This window comes from Macrosteles quadrilineatus, unplaced genomic scaffold (genome assembly GCF_028750875.1).
Source record: "Macrosteles quadrilineatus isolate MER2022 unplaced genomic scaffold, UCM_ALF_1.0 Scaffold_7__1_contigs__length_78375512, whole genome shotgun sequence".
NCBI lineage: Eukaryota > Metazoa > Arthropoda > Insecta > Hemiptera > Cicadellidae > Macrosteles > Macrosteles quadrilineatus.
Genome location: NW_026542600.1, coordinates 14,366,923 through 14,391,815, shown reverse-complemented (window position 1 = coordinate 14,391,815; position 24,893 = coordinate 14,366,923). Strand labels below are relative to the sequence as shown.

The window sequence follows — 24,893 nt, the reverse complement described above, 5'->3', positions numbered from 1 at the left end:
AGAAAATTCCTAAAAAATTTAAATTTAAAATTCCTATGTTATTCTTACGGAGAATAAGAAAACTTGTTGTAGTTAGCCGTATATGAAAATATTTTTATCAAATTTGGTAAATGCATTTGTTTTATACTAAACTATTTAAAGTTTTACTAAAGACATTTTTTACCCTCCCTGTCGCAGCAAACCGAAGTACTAGTTAAAGAATTGCTATTTATATAGGGAATAAATGTGATATTTGAGTGTAAATTCAATCAGGCAAATTATTCTTATAGTATAACATATATGAATAAATACAAAATTTGAAATCCGTTTATTGAACAATTTCTCAGAGCTGTTTATGAAGAACTTGAGTCACACACACAATACAAAATACTGTAAACAAATAGTTTCTTGCAGTAATATACACTGGTACTGCTTTAAATTGTGTATACTAGGAAAATTAACGATAGCTCTAGTAGTTAAGGATTTAAAAACGTATGGTACATAAAAGAACACTTATGAGTCCTTGTTTTCGTCAGAGGGAGATGTGTGCCAAGTGAGCCGTTCCTCGTAGAACTGTATCACAATCTGCGGACACTTTAGGTTAGCCTGTTTGGCGGGCACAAGATCAGCCTCATCAGTCCCTGAAACGAAGAAATACAAGTATTATAAACTGAAAAAAATCTGTTAACACTTGGCAATAGTCGATACTTACCCGATCTGATTCCTCAGCCATTTCAATGTAAGTCCGGCCAAATAAGAAATTAGTTTCACTCTTGACAATTAGACACTCATATAGTTCGTCACCGATGATGATGATGATGATGTCGGCAGCGGCTGATGATGAGGTAACCAAGGTCAGTTAAACAGGCTAATGATTAACACATATCTTTTTTGTTTCGTTAACATTGAAACACACAGTCTAAGTCAATTCTCCGAATAAAAGAGGGTAATGCATCTGATACCTAGTCATACTTTTAACGTTTTCATAATTTATGTCTACACGATTTATATAGCCTAACTAATGACACAAAATGAAGAAGGCCTATTACCAAAAATATGTGTGGCAATAATAATGTACTGTACATTCTGGTACAGTGGACCCCAAACAACAATAAGTAGGCCCAACAACAAATAAGTAGCATATTTAGGTTTTTTAAGAAAAGGCTAAGCTACACAATTAGGTTTGCTCACTAACTTATTTCATAATAATAGCCCTATACAGGGTGTTCAAAATAGGTGGGGACTTTGTGTACGTAGTGATTCCTTAGGTCAAAATAAAGAGAAAATTATGAATAAAACCTTTTACAAAATCACTTTATTAACCAAATATCCACCATTTTGTATTTTTTACATAGTTTTTATCTTTAGATTGTTCCAACCGATCTTTAAGAAACTTAAATATTAGCCTATGTTAAGGTAGAAGAGACCCATAAGAAAAAAAAGTTAGGCCTAATTTGATAAAATTCAAAATGACAGTCAGTTTCATTTAAAAAATTTTAATACGGTATTAACTACAAAATAGAACAAATATTGAAAAAAGATTTTCAAGGCTACTTTTATTTAGCATTTATCATTTCCTATCAAACGACAGCAAGTTCAAAAAGATTGAATTAAACATAACTGTAATATCAGGATTTTTATTTCTACAATGAGGCCTGACTCTAGCTTGGCCTTATTCTACCCCATTTTACAACTAAACATTGTGAATATTTCAGTTATTTCTTAATCAATCTTTTTGAGCTTGGCGTCGTTTGATAGGAAATTTTAACAGCTAAATATAAGTTATCCTGACATTTTTTCATTAAATCAGCCATTTGTTGAAATTTTTAATTGGATCAAGGTAGCTCTTTTCTAAGATGGGTCTCTTCTAACTTCACATACATACCAAGTTTAATCAAGTAAGGTAGGAACTATAAGATACAAATTTGTATATTTAATAGGCCAACATGAATTTTGTGATGATAGTTTTGAATCTGCTTCGCATCCGATCACTAAGTCTAAGGTGTTGTTGAATAGGTCGTGGCATATAGAAAAACAAACAAATCTTTTACAAAAATCCCAGGGACAGTCTAGACTCTATAGTTTCTAGGTTGTTAAAGAATGTTAATAGAACCCAGTCTTTAGTCATGAAATACACTTGTGGTGCACACCCAGCACACGTCGATACACACGTGGTGCAAGGGTGGTATCGTTTTCAAATAATCCAAAATTAATATTTAACTATAGCCTATAGAAAATCACATTAAATCTGAAAAAAATCAGATTTAAGGCCTATTTAGTTTGCAATAATTTACGTAGTCTTTGCTGTTTCTTGTGTGTGAAAGTCGGTAAAGTATTTTTTTTTCAATGATTATTTATTTTTTTATTGATGATAACCTAAATAAATAATCATTGAAAAAAATCCTTTTTACCGACTTTCACACACAAGAAACAGCAAAGACCACGTAAATTATTGCAAACTCAATAGGCCTTCTGCCGTCTCCATCTTTACTAACAAAATCAAGTTACCCGAAAAAGCAAAAAAATCCATAAGCCCTTCTTTTCCTAAAAGAGAATGTCGAATTTTAGTTCTTTAGTTTTTATATAAAAATTCAATAAGGTAATGATCCTTATTATAATATATAATATATATTATGTTGGCCTATCTAATTAACAATACGATTTTGGTTAAAGTTTTTATTCTTGATTTTCTCTTTACTAGACCCAAGGAATCACTACGTAAATGATGTACACCCAACCTTTTTTGAACCTCCTGTATATTTTGCTAGCTAATATTAAATGTTTAAAGAATGTACTACCTTTCCATTTAATCAAAAACATGAGCTCTCCACTCGAATCCGTTGCTCCTATGATCTTCTCTGGGTCTAGCTTCTTATAAAATCCCTTTGGCGCTTCAGACTCAGTGTCCACCTTTTTTTGTTTTGAGGGTTTGGGCGCGTCTTCATCCTTATCATCTTTCCTTTCCCTTTTGTTTTCCTTGTTTGATGGAGTGGAGGACGTGGATGGTCTAGCTTTCTTCTTTGCTGGACCGGAAACCGAAGGCTTCTCTTCCTTCTTCTTCTTTAAGTTGTCCTCGAATTCTTTAATAAGGTCTGGGCAATCCAGGTTCTCATGTGGTTCCCATGTGTTTTCACTGTCTGGGTAACCTTTCCATTTCAGGAAATACTCAACCTTACCCTTAACAATCCTCTTGTCCAATACCTTTTCTACCGAGTACTCCTCTTCTTCCTCTGCTCCAGAGGAGTTGTGGTCGGGAGATGCAGAGGCCTTTGATTTCGGCATCTGAAAACAAAGTTCATAATTAGCACCATAAAGAATGTTAATTAAATTTCAGTTAAAACATGCAATGGACATCTTTAGAAGAAATAACACCCATCCTTCCCAGATTGACAGTCAAAATATTATCAGTCTGGCAAATATTTGTAAAATGAAATAGTATATTACGTTATTAGCCCTGAAAATAAGGGTTTACTGGTCGAGTGACTTACGATATTTTACACTATACTACTCTAAGCCAACTTAACAATAAAAAATCCTTATAGATACCCACCAACTAAAGAACTAAAATCACTACTCATAACCTCTAAGAGAGGTTATGTTTTTGTTATTACCACTTATTGCCAAATATTATCAGCTGGTTGGTGTCTGGTAAAAATTCATTACAGTACAGTACAGTAGTACGTAATGAAACCCCATTTGACACCCGTTTTCTGGACTAAATCCTTGCTTGGGATGTTTGTTAAAACATTGTAGTGTGGCGTAAAGAAGTTTATTTTAATTTATGGATTCTTTTTTATACTACTGTAGGTACTATTAGTAAACATAACCATCGAAACTTCTTGATGCATAACGACTTTTTAAATATAAAAAAATTGCCAAGGACATTTGGTTCGTCCTAATACTGTAGCAGTTTGGACAAAAACAAGAGGTAAGGAGAGGCTTTATGAGAGGATTTAAGTTAGGAGATGAAAAGAAGAAGTTTGCTCTTCAAGTCAGTAAATGCAATGGGAGTTTAGAATGCAGCAAAGAGAAATAAATTTAATGTTTGATCATCGCAAACTAATCTTATTGAACTAATCGCATGTGAGGAAGGTAGGTCTTTATGTGGATTTGTGACTTTTTCATGGTGGTTTTTTACATGTCGCATGTAGGCTAGCCTAATTTGTTGGTTTTGTTTGATTTCATTGCATGTAAACCACCGTTTCTTCCCTACTCCCCATCAGGTCTTAGTCACACACTAGAACTCGGGCTCGCCCAAACCACCATCTCAACAGCCCAATAAAACTTAAATTTGTAATCTTTGATTTGTTTTTCGGAAACATAACGCTATCCAACAAAAAATAATTTAATATTTGGATTCTGCATGAAAAAAATTGACGAATAAAAATTAAAATTCTAAGTGATCATTATTGGTGAAACGATAAGTAGCCTATGCTAAATATTCAACTTTTACCAGTTATGTTAACTTAGTCTACTGATTGAATTATTGTAGGCCTATTAGGTAGGCCTACTTTTTTTGGGTTCATGAAATAGAATATTAACATTTTGTTACACATTTCATTTATTTTATTTTATACCAATGGTAGAACCAAAAATAATCAACAAACAGTTATCCAGCTTATAACAAGTAAATAACAATGTAACAATCAATAAATACCCCTGCCGCAGCAAACCTGCAGACTAAGCGAATTCCAACTTGTCTGATTACATTTTTACTCAAATATTTCCATAAATAAGATATATTTATTCCCTATTTAAATAACATTAGATTTAACGAGTGCTTAGGTTTGCTGCTACAGGGAAGGTAAAAAGGGCTTTTTGACCAAATGTCAATAGTAGGGCCTATAGGATGAAATAAATACATTTGCCAAATGTTATCAATCCCTAACCAAGTCGTCCTACATCCCTAAACAAGTAAACTACAACAATTTTCATTTTCTCATTAGAATAACATGGAAATTTTAAATTACACTAATTTTGAATTTTCTCTGTGGCCGTTAGGCATACAACAGCGCTTCAATATACTAAATTAATTATTTTTTTAAGCTCTACAAACGGGTTTAAGCAAAATTTTTTTGTTTTTAGGGTAAAAAATGGGAAAACCCCATTTTTACCCCATAAAACCCCCCATAAACCCCTGTTCCCATGGTCCGATTATGCTGGATCGCGAACTCGTTCAAATAAACGTAGGTTTGCAGGTTTGCACCAAATTTAATCAAAATCTTTGTTCGAGTTATCGCGCTAACGGACACACATATATAAATATATATGAATTAGGAAAACTGTAGTGATTAGGGCTACTATTTTGATATGTAAATGCATTATTAAAACTAAGTACCCTTTTTTTAAATTCATTTTATTTAACAACGACTAGTTTCGACGATTATGTCATAGTCATGTTGTTTTTATATCTAACAAATACAATAAACATTTTATCTAAATAATAAATACAATCATATGATTTCATAGGTTTTGATGACTGACTTTAGATTTCTTCTGTTTTAAATGGTCTTTATACTATATATATAATAACTTTCTCTCTTAATTTAACTGCAGGATTTTTTCAAATATTGGATTGCATTTGTTGATGTTCATTGTGTTTAGTAAATTTTCTGGGTGTTGTTTATAGTTTTTGTAAATGTAAAAATCTTCTTTAACATGTAATTTTGATTTGTCTTTTTCATATTCAAGGATTATGCTGGATCGCGAACTCGTTCAAATAAATATAATTCGTTCTTCTTCGTCACCATGTCACGAGCCTTGTTGAAAATGTCTCTGGTTATCGGTGTCAGGTGGTCGTTGAGGTAAATCTGTTGGTCGGGAAAACCGACGTGAAGATCTCGGGCTGACAGAGTCCTCCTCTTCCTCCTGGCGTCCATCCAGCCCCACTTGACTGTACGAGAAACGAACTTGACAACTATCGGTGGAGGTCATATATATATATGAAATATATATGAATTTGAACGGATGGTGTTTTTGGTCTCTCTAGGGACCTCAAAATGAAAAATTAAATCGGTCCCGGGTCCAGGTCTTACCATGAGTACTACGGTAATAGCTTATTCCCTATATGAGAAATTCGCTAAAAACAAAAGAAAAATAACAATTAACTTAAATAGTAAAAATTATAATAAATAAATATAATGAAACCGAACAAGTAACAAATAGCATGAGACTAAAAAAAAAAAAAATGGTGAGTGAATACATTGACAAAAGTTCCATTAAATGCTAGGTCTACTGATAATTCGTTGCTCGCCAAGGACAGTGAGGAACTTCCTTCGAGCTAGTTTGAGAAGAAGAAGTCCACAAAACTTGATACCATGTTCCCAGGCAAAGAATCCTAGCGAATGGACTGTTGGCGTCATAGGATGTTGATCTGAAACGCCAGCCAAAAAATACTCTGGATCGAGTTCTGCCCGGATCCCTGATGTCAATCTCCAGATTTCTGGACAACTGAGAAAGCCATTCATAATCTTGTATAGGAGACACAGGTCGGCAACATCTCTCCAAAGTTCTAAAGGAGGCAATCTCAGCATCTGTGCACAGTCGTAACCCACGGGAGCATCTCTATGGGAGTAGCCACTTCTAACACAAAGACGAAGAAATCTTCTCTGGATGGTGTCCAAGCGTTGTCTTCGTCGCAAAGTCTTGACACAACAGAGCCAATCTTGACAGCCATGTGACGATCAGTCAGGTAGTCTTGAATTCAACTAAGAATGGGTCAAGGAATCCATACCCTTTAGTTAAGAGATGAGAATTGTGGACCATCTTGTCAAACGCTTGTCAATAGCAAAATCAATATATATAGTATCCAGTTTGGTATCCCTTTCTCACTGCCGAGAGAGCCTTTCCTTGAATAAGCATTAAGTTGGTTGTAGTAGACCTCCCGTAGTTACACGTAGATTGTAGGCCTACATATTTTAATGTGCTTTTTATCTGTCAATTTAAATTTGCAAACAATTTGATGTTCGAGTTAAAACACACGAGAAGACCCGTGTGCAAATTGTACATTCTAATAGCCGTGAAAACAAAAATTAAAATAATATAGGCTACAGTAGGCCTACCTACCCTTTTACCTTTCAAAGATTAAGTAAGTACAGATTAGGCCTATATAGTTTCAGACTACATACAATAGACTAGACATTTATTATAATAGGACAGTTATTATCGGCCTACTTCGAACACAATATTTAGGCTGTTTGAGGGGAAGTTCCCCCACCACTTTTTCTTGTATTTAATGTAAGTTGCTTGATCAGCTATTGAGCTTTTTTTTACTCTTTTAATGCTAGAATTTTTTTGCTTGATTTTCAAACAAATGCTAGGCTTGCCACGAGGCAAAATCTAATGTATGTCATGCAAGTTACATGCAAGAAAGAAAATTGGTAAAAATAAAATTTTTCATCTCAAAGTGCTAAGGAACGATAGCCTATATTGGGCCTCAATTGTACAAGGAATCGAAAGAAACCATCGCTGTTTTGAAAAACAGCCGAGTCAACAGGTAGGCTAAGCCCATTTATTTAAACTCGTTTGATCGAAGGTCCCGCCGGCACAATAAGCTTATATCGCTTCTTATCAGATGAAACATGAACAACGATATATCGTCGCATAGCACTGAAAGGGTTAAAGGTAAGGATCAAGTGGAGGGGACAAGTTATATTTCTTTTTCTAAAACCGCCTAAATATTGTGAACATAGTTTAACTTAGGTGAATGAAATCATAAGCAGGCCTAAGTTACTAATTTGTACTAGCCTATAGGCTAAATTAAATTTGTGTATTATAGATCTAGCCTTTTCTTGTGGCGCTCTAAAACTTCTTTTCCCAACAACAAACTAAGAACTGATCAGGAATGGAGGGAGATGAATGCAACCTGTGCTTTTGGAGGGCTACAATTTACAGCTGGTCCAATGGCCTGCGAGTATTAAAATTACGGCAAATTTAAACCGTTCAAATGTACTCCACTCTCCCCTAGGCTATCTTAGGCCACTTTTTAGGAGTTTTTCAGTTAATTAAACACCAAACAACCATGGTGGGTCGATTAATTGTACTAAACCGTGAAAAAATTAGAGGGAATAGGTCTAAGGATGTTGTAGGCCCTAACTAACCCAAGTAAAACCTATTGAAAAGTTTTAGGCCCTAACTTACTCACTTCCCTATGTTCTGGCCAAGCATAGGGAAATTGTTGACATAGGCCTAGGTTTAGACCTAGTTATTCCATATTATTTATGTTGGCCAACATTATAGTGTACAAACACACTTCTGGTAGTTCATGAAACTAAAATTTAAGTCATATTTTATGATTAAACGTAGCTGAGACAAAAGTCAGAATAAAAATCATCATGCAGGAACAGGAGCACAACATCCTCGTTTGAGATTTAGGCCTAGGCCCTACCAACACAAGCATAAGTAACCTAGAGATTCAAGAGATTCAAGAGAGAGAGATTCAAGAGATTTATTTATACCATTAAGTAAATAAATACAATAGGTAACGTCACTATTCTAAAATAAACAAACCAATGCATATAAATAATTAAATGTTCATAATTACAAACCATGCTGAAATAAAAAATGGTTAATCTTCACAGCAAACAAAACAGCAAACCATGCAGTTATGGCAAACAAAAGAAAATGAAAATTGTGACACATTTAAAACTTTAAAACTTTTTAAAACCTAAATTTATACCTAAATTTATATGTAGGAAATTACCCATGTCTCTTACCGTGATTATAATCTGTTGATCAGTTTAATCAGCGTAACGTAAATTCGAAAGGTAAAATGTCGGGAAATGGAATGATGGAAGATCGGACGATGGAGAATCTCTACAAACCGCCAACAACAAAACAACGGCGTCGTAAGCGGCGAGGAAGGACGCGAGACGCGACGCGCGAAACTAAAATGAGAATTGAAAAAATATTGAACCAGCCTTTGGTTAATAAGAAATTCAATACTATATTACATATTTATTTAATTTTGTAGCCTTCTTGTGGACAGAGTTGATTTAATATACGGTTGGAAATAACAATAAAGTACGTTTATATAGCCTATAACGATGACGATAAATATTTAACATCATATATTCCATTTATGGATAAAATACCCCCACCTCAGTAAACCTGCATACTTAGCAAATTTCCATTTCCTGATTGGATTTACACTTAAATGTCTCCTTAAAAATAACCACATTTATTCTCTATTTAAATAGAATTAGTTTAACGAGAACTTAGGTTTGCTGCAACAAGGGAGGGTAAAAAAGTGTTTTTGTTGTAAAATATTAATACCATAGATAAAACCATAGATAAAACATACTCCCTTGTGTTGGTTAGTCTATGATAAAACATACTCAATACCTACTGTAATTTAGTAAGAAATGGATGTACTTTCCAAATGTGATCAAAATATGTTCATAAACAAGCAAACTACAACAGTTGACTTATTCTCCATAAGAATAACACGGGAATCTTAAATTTACAATTTTTTGGAAATTTCTCCGTAAGCATTAGGTATTTTTTTTAAGCTCTACAAACTAGTTTGGGAAGAAATTGTGAAATAATGTATTTTTAGGGTCAAAAATGGGAAAAACCTTATGATCTTCCCCCATAAAACCCTCCATAAACCCCCGTTCCCATAGTCCGATCATCCTGGTATGTGAACTCGTTCGAATAATGAATTTAGGTTTACACGTTTGTACCAAATTTAATCAAAATCTGATAATTTTTGCTCGAGTTATCGTGCAAACGGACATTCCTAGAAGTAGGAAACCAGACAGGATAATCAGACTGTATGGTACAAACAAACCAATGTACTGTAGGCCTACTATGTATAACCATAGACTAGCCAACACAAGGGAGTATGTTTTGGACAGCCTATGTCGTTACTTATGCAGCAGTCTGGGTCAAAAATTAAGATATTAAAATTTGTTTGTTTAAAGATGTTCTTTATGTGTATATATTATAAACAACCTCTTAAAAAGCCCAGAGATATAACAATAAGCTTAATTGTTACTGTTGTTATACTAAGTTTTTGTTAGCACGTTTATAAGCTCAATCTACCCACGGCCACCGAAGGTATACCACAATTCTACTTTCAATAATCATATCATATAATGCTTTCAATGTTTCAATTAGCTAATGAGAAATCCCTACAATGAGTGAAAACCCGTTATGCCATGGACTAACCAACAACCAACACTAGTAATACAGTATGTTGTATCCATGGTTATACCTTTGAATAAACTTAACATGACCAAACCAAATCACTTGATTAAATAGCAATATGCATTAATAAATCATTTAAAATGTGTATCATTATTTGTTATTATTGAACCAAATACGATTACTTCACCTGAAATGACATTTGATATAGTACGCTCTATGTGCAGAGGCGACGCTGTATTGGATATCATAATGGCGTTGGTCGGCGCAACATTCAGCTCTTCTGCTAGCTGTCATTATTAGTGTTACTCGTAGTCATGGCGGACGAGGACTCGAACGTAAATGATGATACTCCCGCGAATGACTTGAATGCTGTGTCCTATTACAGGATATGCATTTCGGCAGAATAAATTGCCATCATAATATTATTATTCTGCCGAAATGCATATCCTGTAATAGGACACAGCACACAAGGATCGACTGGCGGACACAGGTAATTTAACCTTTTATTGTATGTCATACCGATCCGGAACAACAACAAACAACATAAAATGAAGTTGTCAGCCAGCCAGGCAAAAGTTGTACTAATTTAAATTTAGAGTTAGTTACAATTTCTGATGATAACCAAGAAAATATTAATCAGGTAATTAAGTGTGTTTACAAATCTGCTGAACAGAAACCAAACAGTGTTGCTAAAGGTAATAAAATAATAAACATAAATCCTTGGTTTGACTTTCAATGTTTAGCTGAAAGGAAAAAATGTTTAGGCTTTTAAATTTATACAGGAAAACCAATTCAGAGGAAGTAAAGAAAAGCTATCTCACACAATTCAAAAACTATAAAAAACTGTGTACTTAAAAAAAAATCTTACTACGATAAAATTATATCAGATCTAAATGATAGCAAAAGTGATAGCAAGTCATTCTGGCGGGCCATTAACACCTTCAAAAGGAGAAATGACAATATTGTGGGAGATATATCTCCAACTAATTGGTTAAATCATTTTATGAATTTATTGAATCCACCACTTTTGACAGGGTCGATAAGTTATGCAGAACCGCTAATAGATAACGACCAGCTGGATAATCCTTTCACTTTCGGTGAATTGAGGAATGTTTTGAAATCAGTGAAATCCGATAAAGCACCTGGACCAGACAGAATACCTTATGAATTTTTCAAAAATGCCTCAGATGAATTTTTAAATATGTTACTAATGGTATACAATAACATTTTTATTAGTGAAACAGTACCAAAAACATTTAAAGAATCGATTATTTTTCCTTTACACAAAAAAGGCGATATTAATTTAGCTGATAACCACCGAGGTTTGTCTTTTATGAATAGCATTACGAAAATATTCACGAGCCATATAAATATTAGATTACAAACGTGGATGTGCGAGAATGAAGTACTAACAGAATTTCAGGCAGGTTTCAGAAGAGGATACGCCACCATCGATAACATATTTAATCTGACATGTATAATTAATTTACGTCTATTACAAAAGGGACAACAGCTTTATGCATTCTTTGTAGATTTTAGCTCGGCTTTCGACACAATTGATCGGAGAGCATTGCTTTTCAAATTGGCAAATTTAGGTGTCTCCACGCGAATGCGGAATGTTTTAAAGAGTTATTACAGTGAAACAAGTTCTAGTGTGTGGTGCGGAGGCGGAATAACCAGTTATTTTCAAACTAATACAGGTTCAAGACAAGGATGTAATCTGTCACCGACTTTATTCAGCCTATTTGCCAGAAGTGGTGGAAGGGGGGTGTAACGTTAATAGGGTTAAAATAAATGTGCTACTTTATGCAGACGATATTATTCTCCTTTCCCCAACGAGCACTGGGCTGCAACATATGATTAAAAATTAGAAAACTATTGTGACACTTGGAATCTAACTGCCAATCTAAATAAATCTAAGATAATGGTGTTCAGAAAGGGTGGAAGACTAAAGGCAGGTGATAAGTGGAGGTATAAAGGGAACGTTATCGAGGTGGTAAATCAGTATAAGTATTTAGGGGTTACATTTACAAGCAACCTATGATGGAACAGTCATTTTAAGGAAAAAGCCAGAGTAGGAACATTTGTTATCAATTCTGTATGGAATTCTTTATTTAAAAACAATAAAGTGCCAATCATTTCCAAAATATCGTGTTTCGAGGCTGTTGTGCGATCTACAATCTGTTATGGAGCACAGACCTGGGGTTTCATAGAAAGTGAAATAATAGAAACAGTATAAACTTTTTTTCTAAAAAGAATATTTGCATTGCCTTATAATACGCCAAAATATGTATTGTACCTTGAAACATACTTCGATAAACTTTATTTTTACACTATAAATTTAAATATTAACTATATTTTGAGATGTTTAACTTTGCCACCCAAACGATTGCCAAACTTTTTAGCAAAACAAATAATCGAGAAAAAAACATCTTGGTGTAGAGAATGGGAGTATTTGGGACAAAAATGCAATATTGAGTTTAGGTTCCAAGATCTCGATCCAGAGGGTGGGCCTCCAGCTGAGGACGGTGGCGGAAGTGTTGCGTGGCAGGTGGAGGGAGGAGTGTGTAGGCCGAGCGCGGACCTCTGTCCACCACAGGCAATTACTGATGCTCGACCTTGAACTTGGCGATAGGAGCCCAATAATGCTCAACAATACGCATATCGCTTCTTGGGCTATTAAAGCTAGAGCAGAACTGATAAATCTAAACTACAAGCCGTGGTCTGAACAAAATTATCTTTGCACTCTCTGTAATCTTCAACAAAATGAAACTGCATATCATTTCATTGCAATTTGTCCTATTTTAAAACATATCAAACGTCTTTGGCTTGGAAAAAATACTTTAAACGAAACAGAATATGAGTGTTTTTTAAATGGGCGGAATTGGTGAGCTTTAGCCCAGTATTTAAGTAAGGCATGGAAATATAGGTGGGACATAATTAATGAATTCAATTTATAGCTAAAATTTCTTTCTTTCTTTATTCCTCTTAAATTATAATTAAAAATCATGAGACTCGCTTGGAACCACATTTTTAAACGAATTAATGTTGCTTTTATTTTAGGTTTTTTACTAGCTGTATTACATATTTAAAAATAATTATAAATGTACTTTTTTATACAAGTATACCTAGTGAAATAGTTACATGTTACAGTTTTAAAATATGTTATTTTACAGCAAGGTGACAACCAAAACAGACGGTTTAAATAAACCATTGTTTTGTGTGTTTTGTTTTTTATTGTATAAGATGTAAATAAGTTGTGAAGAATAAAGCACTTTTTCTTTCTTTTCTTTCTTTCTTTCTATTGACTTTTATCGTGGATAAAGCCAGTCGAGCACTATAACCACTCAGCTAGGGGCGTTCTGTGTTCAACTTAGACTTCTTTCACACCAGCGCGGTGCGGCACCGACCCGCACCATCGATGCGGGGCGACCCGCAAGGCCCTTTCACACTAGCTGCCCGGATCCGGGCGTTTCCAGGCTGAAACTTTGTGATTTTTGGATGCATTTCATTCAGATAAATAAAAATAGGGTGGTTATGCTACTTGTTGTATCCGAAAATAAAATATAGTGCCCCCTTGCTAAATAACCTAATTGGATCGATGCCGGGTGTGTGTAAAAATGTCAATTCCTTGTGTTTTTTAAAGTTATGGTGACAGCTGTGGGATGAATCTCGCACTTCAAACATGGTCTGAAATATGTAATGACTCACTTCACTTTCTAATCTTGTTATGAAATATAGTATAACATCTGGGACCATTTTTTTTATTTTTTATTTCAGTGCACTATAGGAGATAAAGTAAATCTGTAGTCGATATATATGGTTGATATTCTAGTTTATATTTGTATGCACATATTTGTATGTGGTTTTAGCTTAAACAACAATTCATTTCCTTCCATATATTTAGAAGAACATGTACGTGCTCGTTAAACCAAATGTTTTTATATTAAATAAATCAGGCATGTTTAATAAAATCGTTTGTAAACATTTAAACATGCAAATGATAGATGGTTTGCTGCAGTGTGGGGTCTCGTCCTACACGCTGACCTTCAAACTAAACCAAAATATAAAGCTTGACCAAACTAATAAGCTCTATATAAATTTCAACCTCAATACCAAGAACGACAAACTTGTCTATTAACAAGAGTACAACAAAATCAACCACACTCAACCACTGATAGGCATGGACAGTCAAAACTACTGATTTATGTGCGGGCAAAACCAGCCCGTCCCGCGCAAGTGTGAAAGCGTACATAAGAACCCATAATCTAAAAACTATTCATGCGGTTTCGACCCGCATTGGAAGTTTAGGTTCGTGCGGGTGATTTTTCAACCCGGACGGAGGTTTAGGTCTGTCCGGGTCAACCCGCACTGGTGTGAAAGCTCCCATATGATTCAATAGTCTAAACAGCTTCGTCCGGTGCGGGACGGTCCCGCACCGCGCTGGTGTGAAAGAAGGCTTACGCCGCCTGCCACATACTGTAGCTTTAGGTTTGACTTACAATTTAGTATTTATTATTTGCGTTTCAAAATATCTTAAATCTCACACCACGATGTTCACATGAAAAAAGCTCATGCATTGAAACACGCGATAACTATAAATCATAAATTAATATCACCATAGATTACGTAATATTGTATTAGTATATTATACGATATATATACAGACTGTCCCAAAAGTCCCGGACCGGCTTAATATTTTCCAAACGACAACAGATAAATCAATAAGGTTTGGTACATCAACACCACACCTAAAAATCTACTTTTTTTAAGGAAATATCAATTTTCTGTCACATCATGGGGACGTCCCACAAGGAGTCAGAAGGAAATCTTAAATAGAAGCATAGGTTGATATGCACATCAAATTAAAGACCATTACTAGCAGAATATAATGCCGCAAAATTTGAACTCAAACGAATAACTGAATAAAAAATGGCAGCTGTTCAAAGATTTCTTGAATTCGCCATTTTTAATCTTTGAACGACTGCCACTTTTTACTCAGGCGTTCTTTTGAGCTTAAATTTACGGCATTGTAATCTACTAGTGAAGACCTTTAATTTGATGTGCATATCGACCTATGCTTACGTTAACAATTTTCTTCCGATTCCTAGGGCTGTGCCCCCCGAGGAGTAAGCGTATAATAGCAATGCAATTTAAATGAATCTTTGAACCACTGCCATTCTTGACTCGGTTGTCCGTTTGAGTTCAAATTTGCGGCATTATATTCTGCTAGTAAAGACCTTTAATTTGATGTACATGTCAACCTATGCTTCTATTTAAGATTTCCTTCTGACTCCTTGTGGGACGTCCCCATGATGTGACAGAAAATTGATATTTCCTTAAAAAAGTAGATTTTTAGGTGTGGTGTTGATGTACCAAACCTTATTGATTTATCTGTTGTCGTTTGGAAAATATTAAACCGGTCCGGGACTTTTGGGACAGTCTGTATATGTGTCCTATATGGTATTCACTAATGTGTATCTTGCTTCTACAGTTACTTTTTAGATCGTAGAATTAGCTTGAGCCTTGAACTAGAGGCTAGAGTAACAGACTGAACGAGTTTAAAGTCGTGCTATGAAGGTCGTAACAAAACATCATTGATCATTGCCAGAATTCTACATCTCAGTATCTTGAATTTTCGGCATTACACCTTGATAGCTCGAACTTCACTTACTCGAAACAAAATGAAATAATTATATTGCTATAGGTAAACTATGTGTTAATCAATTATACTTATCAGATACTTTATTAACTACACATTATGAGTTTGTTGCTCTATGTCACCTACAAGTATTTTGATTTTATGTTTTAAAAAGTCCGTCTAAAAATGTCACTACCAACTAAAAATTAGTTTGATTAGATTAGTTTGTTCTAAAGCAGGTGCAATAACGATGGCAATAACCGAGGGAAGTACTCGAGTCGACCTTTCGTTGTGAGCTGAAGTTAAATATTTTTATATTTCTGAGAAGGGAAAACACTATTATCGTAAATTTTTTATCTTTGCCGAAAACCAGGTGTGCAACCTCCTTATCTACTGTAATCTGCTCTAACTGTCATCAGCATATACTTATCTTTCTACTGCTTTGGGGAACACGTTATCTTATCTCTTGGAAATGAGATTATCTAATAATTTAAATTAAGAGTTGGGGTTAAGAGAAAATGTAATCAGTGTATTTGTAACCAATAATGTTATCAGCAGGACTGTGACATAAACGAACTTAGATAATGATTTATTTTATTCCATAGGTGTCTTGTTCTGTGATATGAACGTGATATAAAGGATAATGTGAATACGTTAGATGAATATTTTTTGAATATTTTAAATGTTTAACCGTCGAGAGGTGACTTCGTGGGTTTTGAAAGTTTTTTTAATATGTTTTCTTCGGTCGGCCGATTTATTTGTTGTATCTTATATTTTCTAGAAATAACGCACACATGCTTCTACGAATCGACTTGACCTGGACGTTTGCTATTGTTTTTCATTTCCTCTCTCAAGTTTAAGTTTCCGCGTTTCCAATCCGGAGTTCAGTTCCTTGCGTTTTGTATATGTTTATTTGCGTGCTTTTTGTTTTCTACTATTACACTATGTGGCAACCTGCAATATGACTTTTAGGTAACAGTAACGTTTGCTAGATGTGTTAACAATATATTTTGTAAATTTTTCCAATGCTGTACATAGCCAAGCTATATAAAAAATTCCCCCGCCGTAGCAAACCTGCAACTAATGAATTTCCACTTGCCTGATTTGATTTACAATTAAATACATTCAAATAACATTAGGTTTAACGAGTACCTAGTTTTGCTGCCTATAGGGAGGGTAATAAAATGTGTTTTTTAGTAAAATATTAATAGCTTAGTATAAAGTATAAAATAAATGGATTTGCTAAGTTTGATCCAAATATATCCATAAAAAAGCAAACTACAACAGTTGACTTATCTCCATAAAAATAACATGGGAATTTTTCATTTACAATTTTCTCCGTAGCCAATAACCATACAAAAACACTTCAATATACAAAATTATTTTTTTTAAGCTCTTCCAAACAGCCTAGATAAATTTTGGGAAATTTTATGTTTTGAGAGTCAAAAACGATAAAAACCTATTTACCCCCTAAATCTCCCCATAACACCCCGTTCTCAAGGTCCGATCATGCTGGTTCGCGATCTCGTCCGAATAAACGAAGGTTTACAGGTTTGTTTCAAATTTCATCGAAATATGATCATTTTTGCTCGAGTTATGCTAACGGACATATGTATGAATTTGAAAAAGGATAGTGTTTTTGGATTCTAGGGACATCAAAATTAAAAAGTAAATCGGACCCAGGTCCAAGTCTTACCATGGTACCTACGGTAATAGCTTATTTCCTATATGGGAAATTCGCTAATAAAAAAAAGTATTGTCCCTCCAGATACAAGATGTGGTGTACTCCAGCCCCTAAAACACACACGGTACTAAAAACTAGGCCTTGTCACAGTCAATATAATACTTTAATGGTTTATTCCATTGTCTGTGGCCTTGTCCTACGAAAGCTTCATAAATTTTGTCTTCACTAATTTCTTTCATGAAATATTGAGCTCTCATCTGTTGTGGTTTCCTGAATTCTTGTTGGCCATTGATGAGACTGCTAATTTTTTATGTGTAATTATTAGTAATTTCCACTGTAAAATAATTTAACTAACATATGTTAAATTTAAAATATTCATGAAGAATATTAACGGTAGACCTACATAATGTACCCTTAGTTTTTAAATTTAATTTTCACTATCTCCACACTGCTAACAAGAACACACTTAACCAAAGTTAACTGCATTTTCTTCTAAAATTAAAATGAATACTGTAGGCCTACAGCTCCCTTCCCCAAGAAACAATAAGACAACTTTGGTGGTAGATAAAATCCAAGTCTGAAGTAGACCCATGCATTGTTGAGTGTTATATATTCAATGACCGAGGTACCAGACGTTTTCGTTCAGTCGTGGTGCGGGGTCATAACCTCGCCTCTACTTTAGCTTGGCAACTACTTTTAAATGGATTTGAAGGGTCAAAGGGACTTTTTAATAGGGAGACTTTTTACTTTCGCTACATCTGAAATCCCTATACACTCCTGGAAGTTCCACTACATACTGCATCAAAACCGTTTTACAAATTAAAATTAAAACAATATCAACCACAATTTTGGTATTCTTGTTCATTACTATTCTATTTTAGATTTAAAAAGGCAAATATACACCACTGTAATACACATTTTAATTTATGTTGGCTACTCATTTTTACATTCCTAACATTTTAACTACACAATGATTTTTCATTGGCGAAACCAGTCACAGTTTAGTGTAATGGGTCGCAGTTCGTGAAACTGAAGAGTATACAAAATAATGACGCTAATTATAAAGGTTTGTCAGATTGTATTGCTATGTGATAGATAATACAAAGGGACAGTGGCGGTTCCAAGAGGGGGCTACAGGGGCTAAAGCCCCCCCCCTTGACCCTGGAAAAATAAATGTAAACATACATTTCGTGCATAAAACACGCAATGTCATAAAACAGACATCAATGTAGTTTTTATTAAACTAAATAAGCGATAACACGAGTTGTATTAGTGAAATGCAAAAATATTTTTTCATAACTTGTTCTTTAAATAACTTCAGACCACTTTATACTATAATAAAAAAACTACACCCAGATATTTTTATGACAAAACTTCTTAGTTTGCAGTCACATTTTTCATAAGACTTGACATGAATTTTGATGTTATCAAGTTGGTAATCATTAGTTTTGCGCAAAGATATTAGCATGCATTTAGCTTGTTATATATTCAGAGATAATATGTTTTGGTTGAGCTAAAAAGGTAAAGGTCTGTTTCCGCCCTGTTTTTAACCTCTATCCAAGAATTCCCAGCAACGAAAAATGGGAGTGCAATCTGAAAATAAAGCTATTTTTCTATCGGTTTAAATTTGTTTATGTTATAAACTGCTTATTAGCAGGATTTGTCCTGCAACTAGAGTGACACACAAAACATCAACTTGTATTGACCACATTGTTGTGCTACCAAGACTTTACAAGGGTACATCGTCCTCTTCAGTCGGGGAAAGGATATCTGAGTTTGATCTCCGTTATGTTTCCAAACACTATACAATTGGCGAAAATCATTCCACTTCACAAGTCCAATGACTTCACAGACATGAACTACTATCGTCCTATTTCTTTGGTGTAATAGCTAAAATTGTATAGAAAAGTCAAGACCAACTTGTTTTTTACCTCTACTAGGACAACATTTTTAGAGAATGTACATTTTACAGATTGTTAAATAAAAATGCGTATAGTAACACTTTCAACACAAACGTTTAATAACAATCGAAATCGGTCACTACTTACGACATTTTTGTTTACTTTTAGTAAATTTAATAACACGTAGATACAATGCTGATCAAGACTTTACATCAGGATATTCTGTACATTTGACGATACACATTTTTTAATGTTAAGTAACAAACGCGACAGAGAATCATGTCGTTCTTTAAAGCTGAATGAAATAGTTACACATAAAAATAATATTATGCGATTGAATGAACATAATATTATTTGTCAATGCATGAAAAAAGTTCTGGTAAAATAAATAAGTAATAAAACTATTTTAAGTGGCAAAAGGTGAACAAAGACCGCTTCTGAGGTGTAAGTTTAAGGGTCTACTTTACGTAGTCCGCTTCTATGGTGTAAGTTAAGGGTCTACTTAACGTAGTCCGCTTCTGAGATGGAAGTTTAAGGTCTACTTAACGTAAACACTGTACACCGAGTCAGGCTCAAATGACACCTAGAAGCATCGGTCCACCTGTTAGACGTTAGACTCTGTTTTGTATATATGCTGCGTGCGGGACACAAGTTTCATGTGAGAACCAACTCTAACATCACATTTCACAACAGTTAGTATGATCTCTGCTGGATAGCACTTCAATCAAATCGAATCAAAATCTGTTTTATTAAAAAAAATTCTTGTTTACAACATATATATACAAAATATGAAAAAATCAAGTTACACAGTTACATTGAGGTTTGCAACAGTTCGTCTACTCACCGCTAGATAGCAATTACATCGAGGTTCCCAATAGTTCGCCTATTCACCGCTTGAAAGCACTTACATCGAGGTTCGTAATAGTTCGTCTATTCACCGCTAGAAAGCACCAAACCATAGCTTTCAATGTCGTGTAATATAATCGGCAATTTAAATTGTATTAATTACAAAAAACAAATTTGAACTTAGCCAAACAAATAAAAACAGCTATTTATTTCACACCAATTCACTCTATTCTGGTATAATACTGCAGTAGTGCCATAAATAAGCCGTTTTACGTGTTGACACTCGCAGCGATCTTTGCGTAGCTCGCACATATAAGGGTCGTTACTTGGCCTTTCTCTCATATTTTCTTTCAATATTGAAACCTTACATTATTTGTAAAGCCGAGAGTCGTGCCTCTGTGTAAGTAAGAGGTTGACGATTGGCTTATAAACGTACAATATACATAAAATGATTGATCATGGGAGATGAGGTATAGCAATCCAATGATAATTAAAAGTTAATTTTCAAAATTTATTTACCCTCTCTGTTGCAGCAAACTTTAATACTCGATAAACTAACCATTTAAAAAGGGAATAAATGTGATATTCTTAAGGAGACATTTTAGTGTCAATTCAATCAGGCAAATAGAAATTCGCTTAGTCTAAAAGTCTGCAGGTTTGTTGCAGCGGGGGTATTAATGGGTTTTTTTTATTATTTTCGTATGAAACTAAATTACTTTACAGGGTAAAACACTCATTGCCTGTTGTTAATAAAAATAAGAAATTTGAGAAGGCCAATATACTGGTCTTAAATAGATAAGAATCAAGACGACTTAATACATTATGCAAATAACTACTTTAGAATTATGTGCAAAGCAAAACAAAAATGCGTTCATAAGTAAACAAAAGACCGCTGGACAGCACTTACGTAGCCGTTCGCATCCATCGATGTATACGGCCCGGTTGCAACTGTAGGCATGACTAATATCATTGACATTATATCTCTACACGAAGTAGAGATATAAAATCAATGCTACTATTGAAATGTTACCTTGATAAATTCCAAGTCCAAAAAAAATTTATAACCGATATCAAAACCCACGATTCCTTGACAGGATGTCCGTAGTTGAAACATTGCTGATTGCTATCTAGATATTTGGATCAGTCGATCAATTTTTTCTCTTTTTCACAACTAGTTCAGAGTATACCAACACTTCCTCCGGAAGTTTCGTTTCTATAACACGGCATATTTTAGTTAAAACATCCTAGAAAACTTATCTCACAAATGACGCATATAATATACGAGAGCTTTTGATTCCTGAAAATATATTATTTTATATGTTTCAACATCAAACACTAATACAGTATTAATATGTAATACTATGATATATATAACAATTAATCACTAAACCAACATACATATAACATGTAGCCTACCGACAATAAATATAAAAATATTTTAATGCTACTAAGATTACATTCTACTAGAGGTATATATTTCATTATAAATATTTCCCTTTATAAATATTTGACACAAGAGCATATCATTGTATACAGTACGTCTAAATGATGGCTTATGTTCTGAACCAAAGGCCAAGTAAAGATATCAGCTGTTGAGCTGTCTCAACAGCTGTTGAGCAAGTCGACTCGCATGTGGGTGAAAGCTTCTTATCAGTTCACTTCATTGTTGTCTTGTCGGTTTGATGTACTTTCGTGTTAATACATGACATTTTCTACGGATTTTATCGTCTTTATCTTGTTGTGTTTGTGTTGGTTATAGTGTCTACCGTGAAGTTGTGATTAGTGTAGGATATCTGTGTGTAAAGTGATACGCAATACTTAGAAAAGGAATAGTTTTATTTCAGTACTTAAGCTGTGTTTCAAATTATGTCATGACATATTAGACATCATGATATATTATACGGTTGACATATTAATTAGAAAGAATGCTTCTAGTTATAGTATGTCTACTCTCTTCGATATGTGATTGGCGTTGGACCCAATCCGGTATTAAATGCATCAGTGACGGGTATAATTTTAAGTTGTATAATGGCTAATATACATAGATACGTGCATTACTGTATACGTTTCAATTTTGTAAAGTTAAATTCTTCAGACCTGTAGAACCATGTCATTTTTGTGTAGCCTAGCTGATTTAAAAGGGGCAGTTGCACGATGCGTTTTATAATCTTTTTTGAACTTCTGAACTCAGAACTTGCACCATTGGAGGAACCAACCTCTACGATTTTTGGTAACACTACAATTTCTTAAACTATCTGTCCAAGATGGATCTATTTTAACCTGATTTGGTCTGTTGTGAGTTTACAATGAGTTTGTAGTTACTTAATCATTTAGACAATATCATTTAGGTGTTCCATGTGTTCATTCCTTTTGGAATAGAACAGTATGCCATCACTATAATTAATCTAAATGAAAATGTGATCTATACAGGGTGTTTGGTAGTCAGTGTCAAATATTTTAAGGCATTATTATGCACACAAATTGCTATAAAAATACGCAATTTGGGAATTTATATCTTACTCCTACTTCCGGCAACAGCCATTTTTAGAATTTTATAAATTTCTTGACATTGCCTAATAAAATCTCATATTTCTCAACTTTTAACCTACATAATGATATTTTCAATGGCATTTTTAGAATCATCATTAAATTTTCTATCAAAAACGTATGATATAGTACAGCTAAACCCATTTAAAAGTTCTTAAAATTTACTTAAATAACAAATTTTGAAAAATCAATAAAAATGGCGCTACAACTCGCTTAAGAAAGTTTTTTACCAACTACCAAGTCGTGTTAAAAACTGCCAAATAAAATAAAAAAACCTCTCCACATTTTAAGCTTTAAAATAACATGCAATATGTGACATATAATGTCAGCCTAAGGGGAGAAATATTGCTTTAAAAATATAATTAATCATTTTTTTCATTAACTGCAATCATTAATTGCAAGAACGCATTTATTGAAAGTTATGTGCAAAAGGTATCTGTATAATAAAGTTTAACCCAAGTAAACTAATAAAATCTAATATTTTAGTACATATTGAATACCATAGTGCATAGTCAAAGGGCTTTGAATTATTTTATACCAGGTTAATATAGAGAATTTTATAAATGCACAAGTCAGAGGTAATTAAGATAATAAATAATTAACATTACCGTATTTAAAAAATGTAAGTTATTTTACAGAATAATTTTGAAATACAAGGTAATATTTTTTTATATAATTGAATACAAACAGAAACATGGATAAATTGCACCTTAAGAGTTATAAATATGTGGTTAAAACTACCTGGCTTTGCGTGTTCTTTAGCTTTTCTTTATTGCTTCAACTGTAATCTTATAGGAAAGGGTTCCTCTCAACTTTTGTACAAATACTGTCAATTATAGAGCTTTCTTCTTAAAGGTGCAGCTTATCCATGATTTTTGTATGTTTCCAATAAGAAATATATTAGGCCTACCTTGTATTTGAAAACATGTTCGGTAGAAATATTCTTAATTACATATGATCAGTATCTTCGTAATCACAACTAACGTGTGTATTTATAAATTTCACTACTTTTACGAGGCATTCAAAGCACTACAACTAGTTTGGACTGTACAGTATTAAATTTACTTGGAAAATACTTAATTATACAGATACTTTTTGCACACAACTTTTACTAAATGCGTTCTCGTAAATAATGAGTGGAGTTAGTGAAAAAATTATTAATTTTACGTTTAATGCAAATTTTTCCCCTTAGGCTGCCACACTTAAAATTTTCAACATCATAAAATGAAACCTCCTGCTAAGATTGCACGACCACCAAAGGATATCTATGTATATTTACTTACGAAAATATTAGATGGTGGGGTGTTGACTTCTTATTCACCCTGTATACGGCCAGTATTACACTGTTAAAGGTTTCATAAAATATATTTTCGTTGTCCATATTTTATAAAAGATAACACAAACCAGTTCAGTTTGATAAAAGAAATTATAAAAACTGTATTTTATAAAATATGGCCCATAAATATAAAAGTTGATTGTCAAAGAACTTTTGCAAAATATCTGTTATAAATCATTTTACAGTGTAATACGGGCCTAAGATTGTTTTGTCATTAAATCGTGTCTCACAGTACTTTTAATTTGAGTTTAAAAACACCCTGGTATCACTGTGTAATTTAAGTGGAGGAGGGTCAGTCTTGCAAGGCTATATTAGGTATAACACAACTAAGTATAGATATACTCTTACATAACAATGGTCAATGCAGCTTTCAGCCTTATCTGTTATTCTGGTTGCCTCATTAACCAAGCATTCGAGGCCCTACAACCATTAAGGAATTGTACTTATCTATTGTTAACAGACATGGGCTTATTTAATTTAATTTCAGAGGAATATTTAAGTACCGTACTTTTTAAAATAAGCATAATTTTTTCAAATATATTCTAGAAATCACTGACAAAAATGTGATTGGGAGATTAGTAGTATTTATGAGTTATGAGTAATGAATTAATCACTGGGACGTTAAGATACCCATGGTCACATATTTTATTTTATTGTTTCTTTGGTTAAACATATACTACTGAAATCTTACAAGTGCAACAAATGTGACGTGCACTTATGCCACAGAAGGAATTGCTTCGTAGGATTCCATAAGAAATTATGGATAAAACAAGAGTACACAATTTATCAGTTATGGGAAGATTTAATAAT

At 33.8% G+C, this 24,893-nt stretch overlaps 1 protein-coding gene across 1 annotated transcript; it reads right to left on the bottom strand.

Annotated features, from left to right (window-relative positions):
• Window positions 1-288: 288 nt before the first annotated feature.
• Window positions 289-8,824, bottom strand: LOC128998244 (chromobox protein homolog 1-like). Its single transcript, XM_054424295.1, has 3 exons — window positions 8,694-8,824; window positions 2,778-3,261; window positions 289-620 (listed from the first exon to the last, which is right to left on the bottom strand). Exons 2-3 carry the CDS (start codon window positions 3,259-3,261, stop codon window positions 493-495), a joined length of 612 nt encoding a protein of 203 aa, XP_054280270.1. The 5' UTR covers window positions 8,694-8,824; the 3' UTR covers window positions 289-492.
• Between the last annotated feature and the right edge of the window lie 16,069 nt (window positions 8,825-24,893).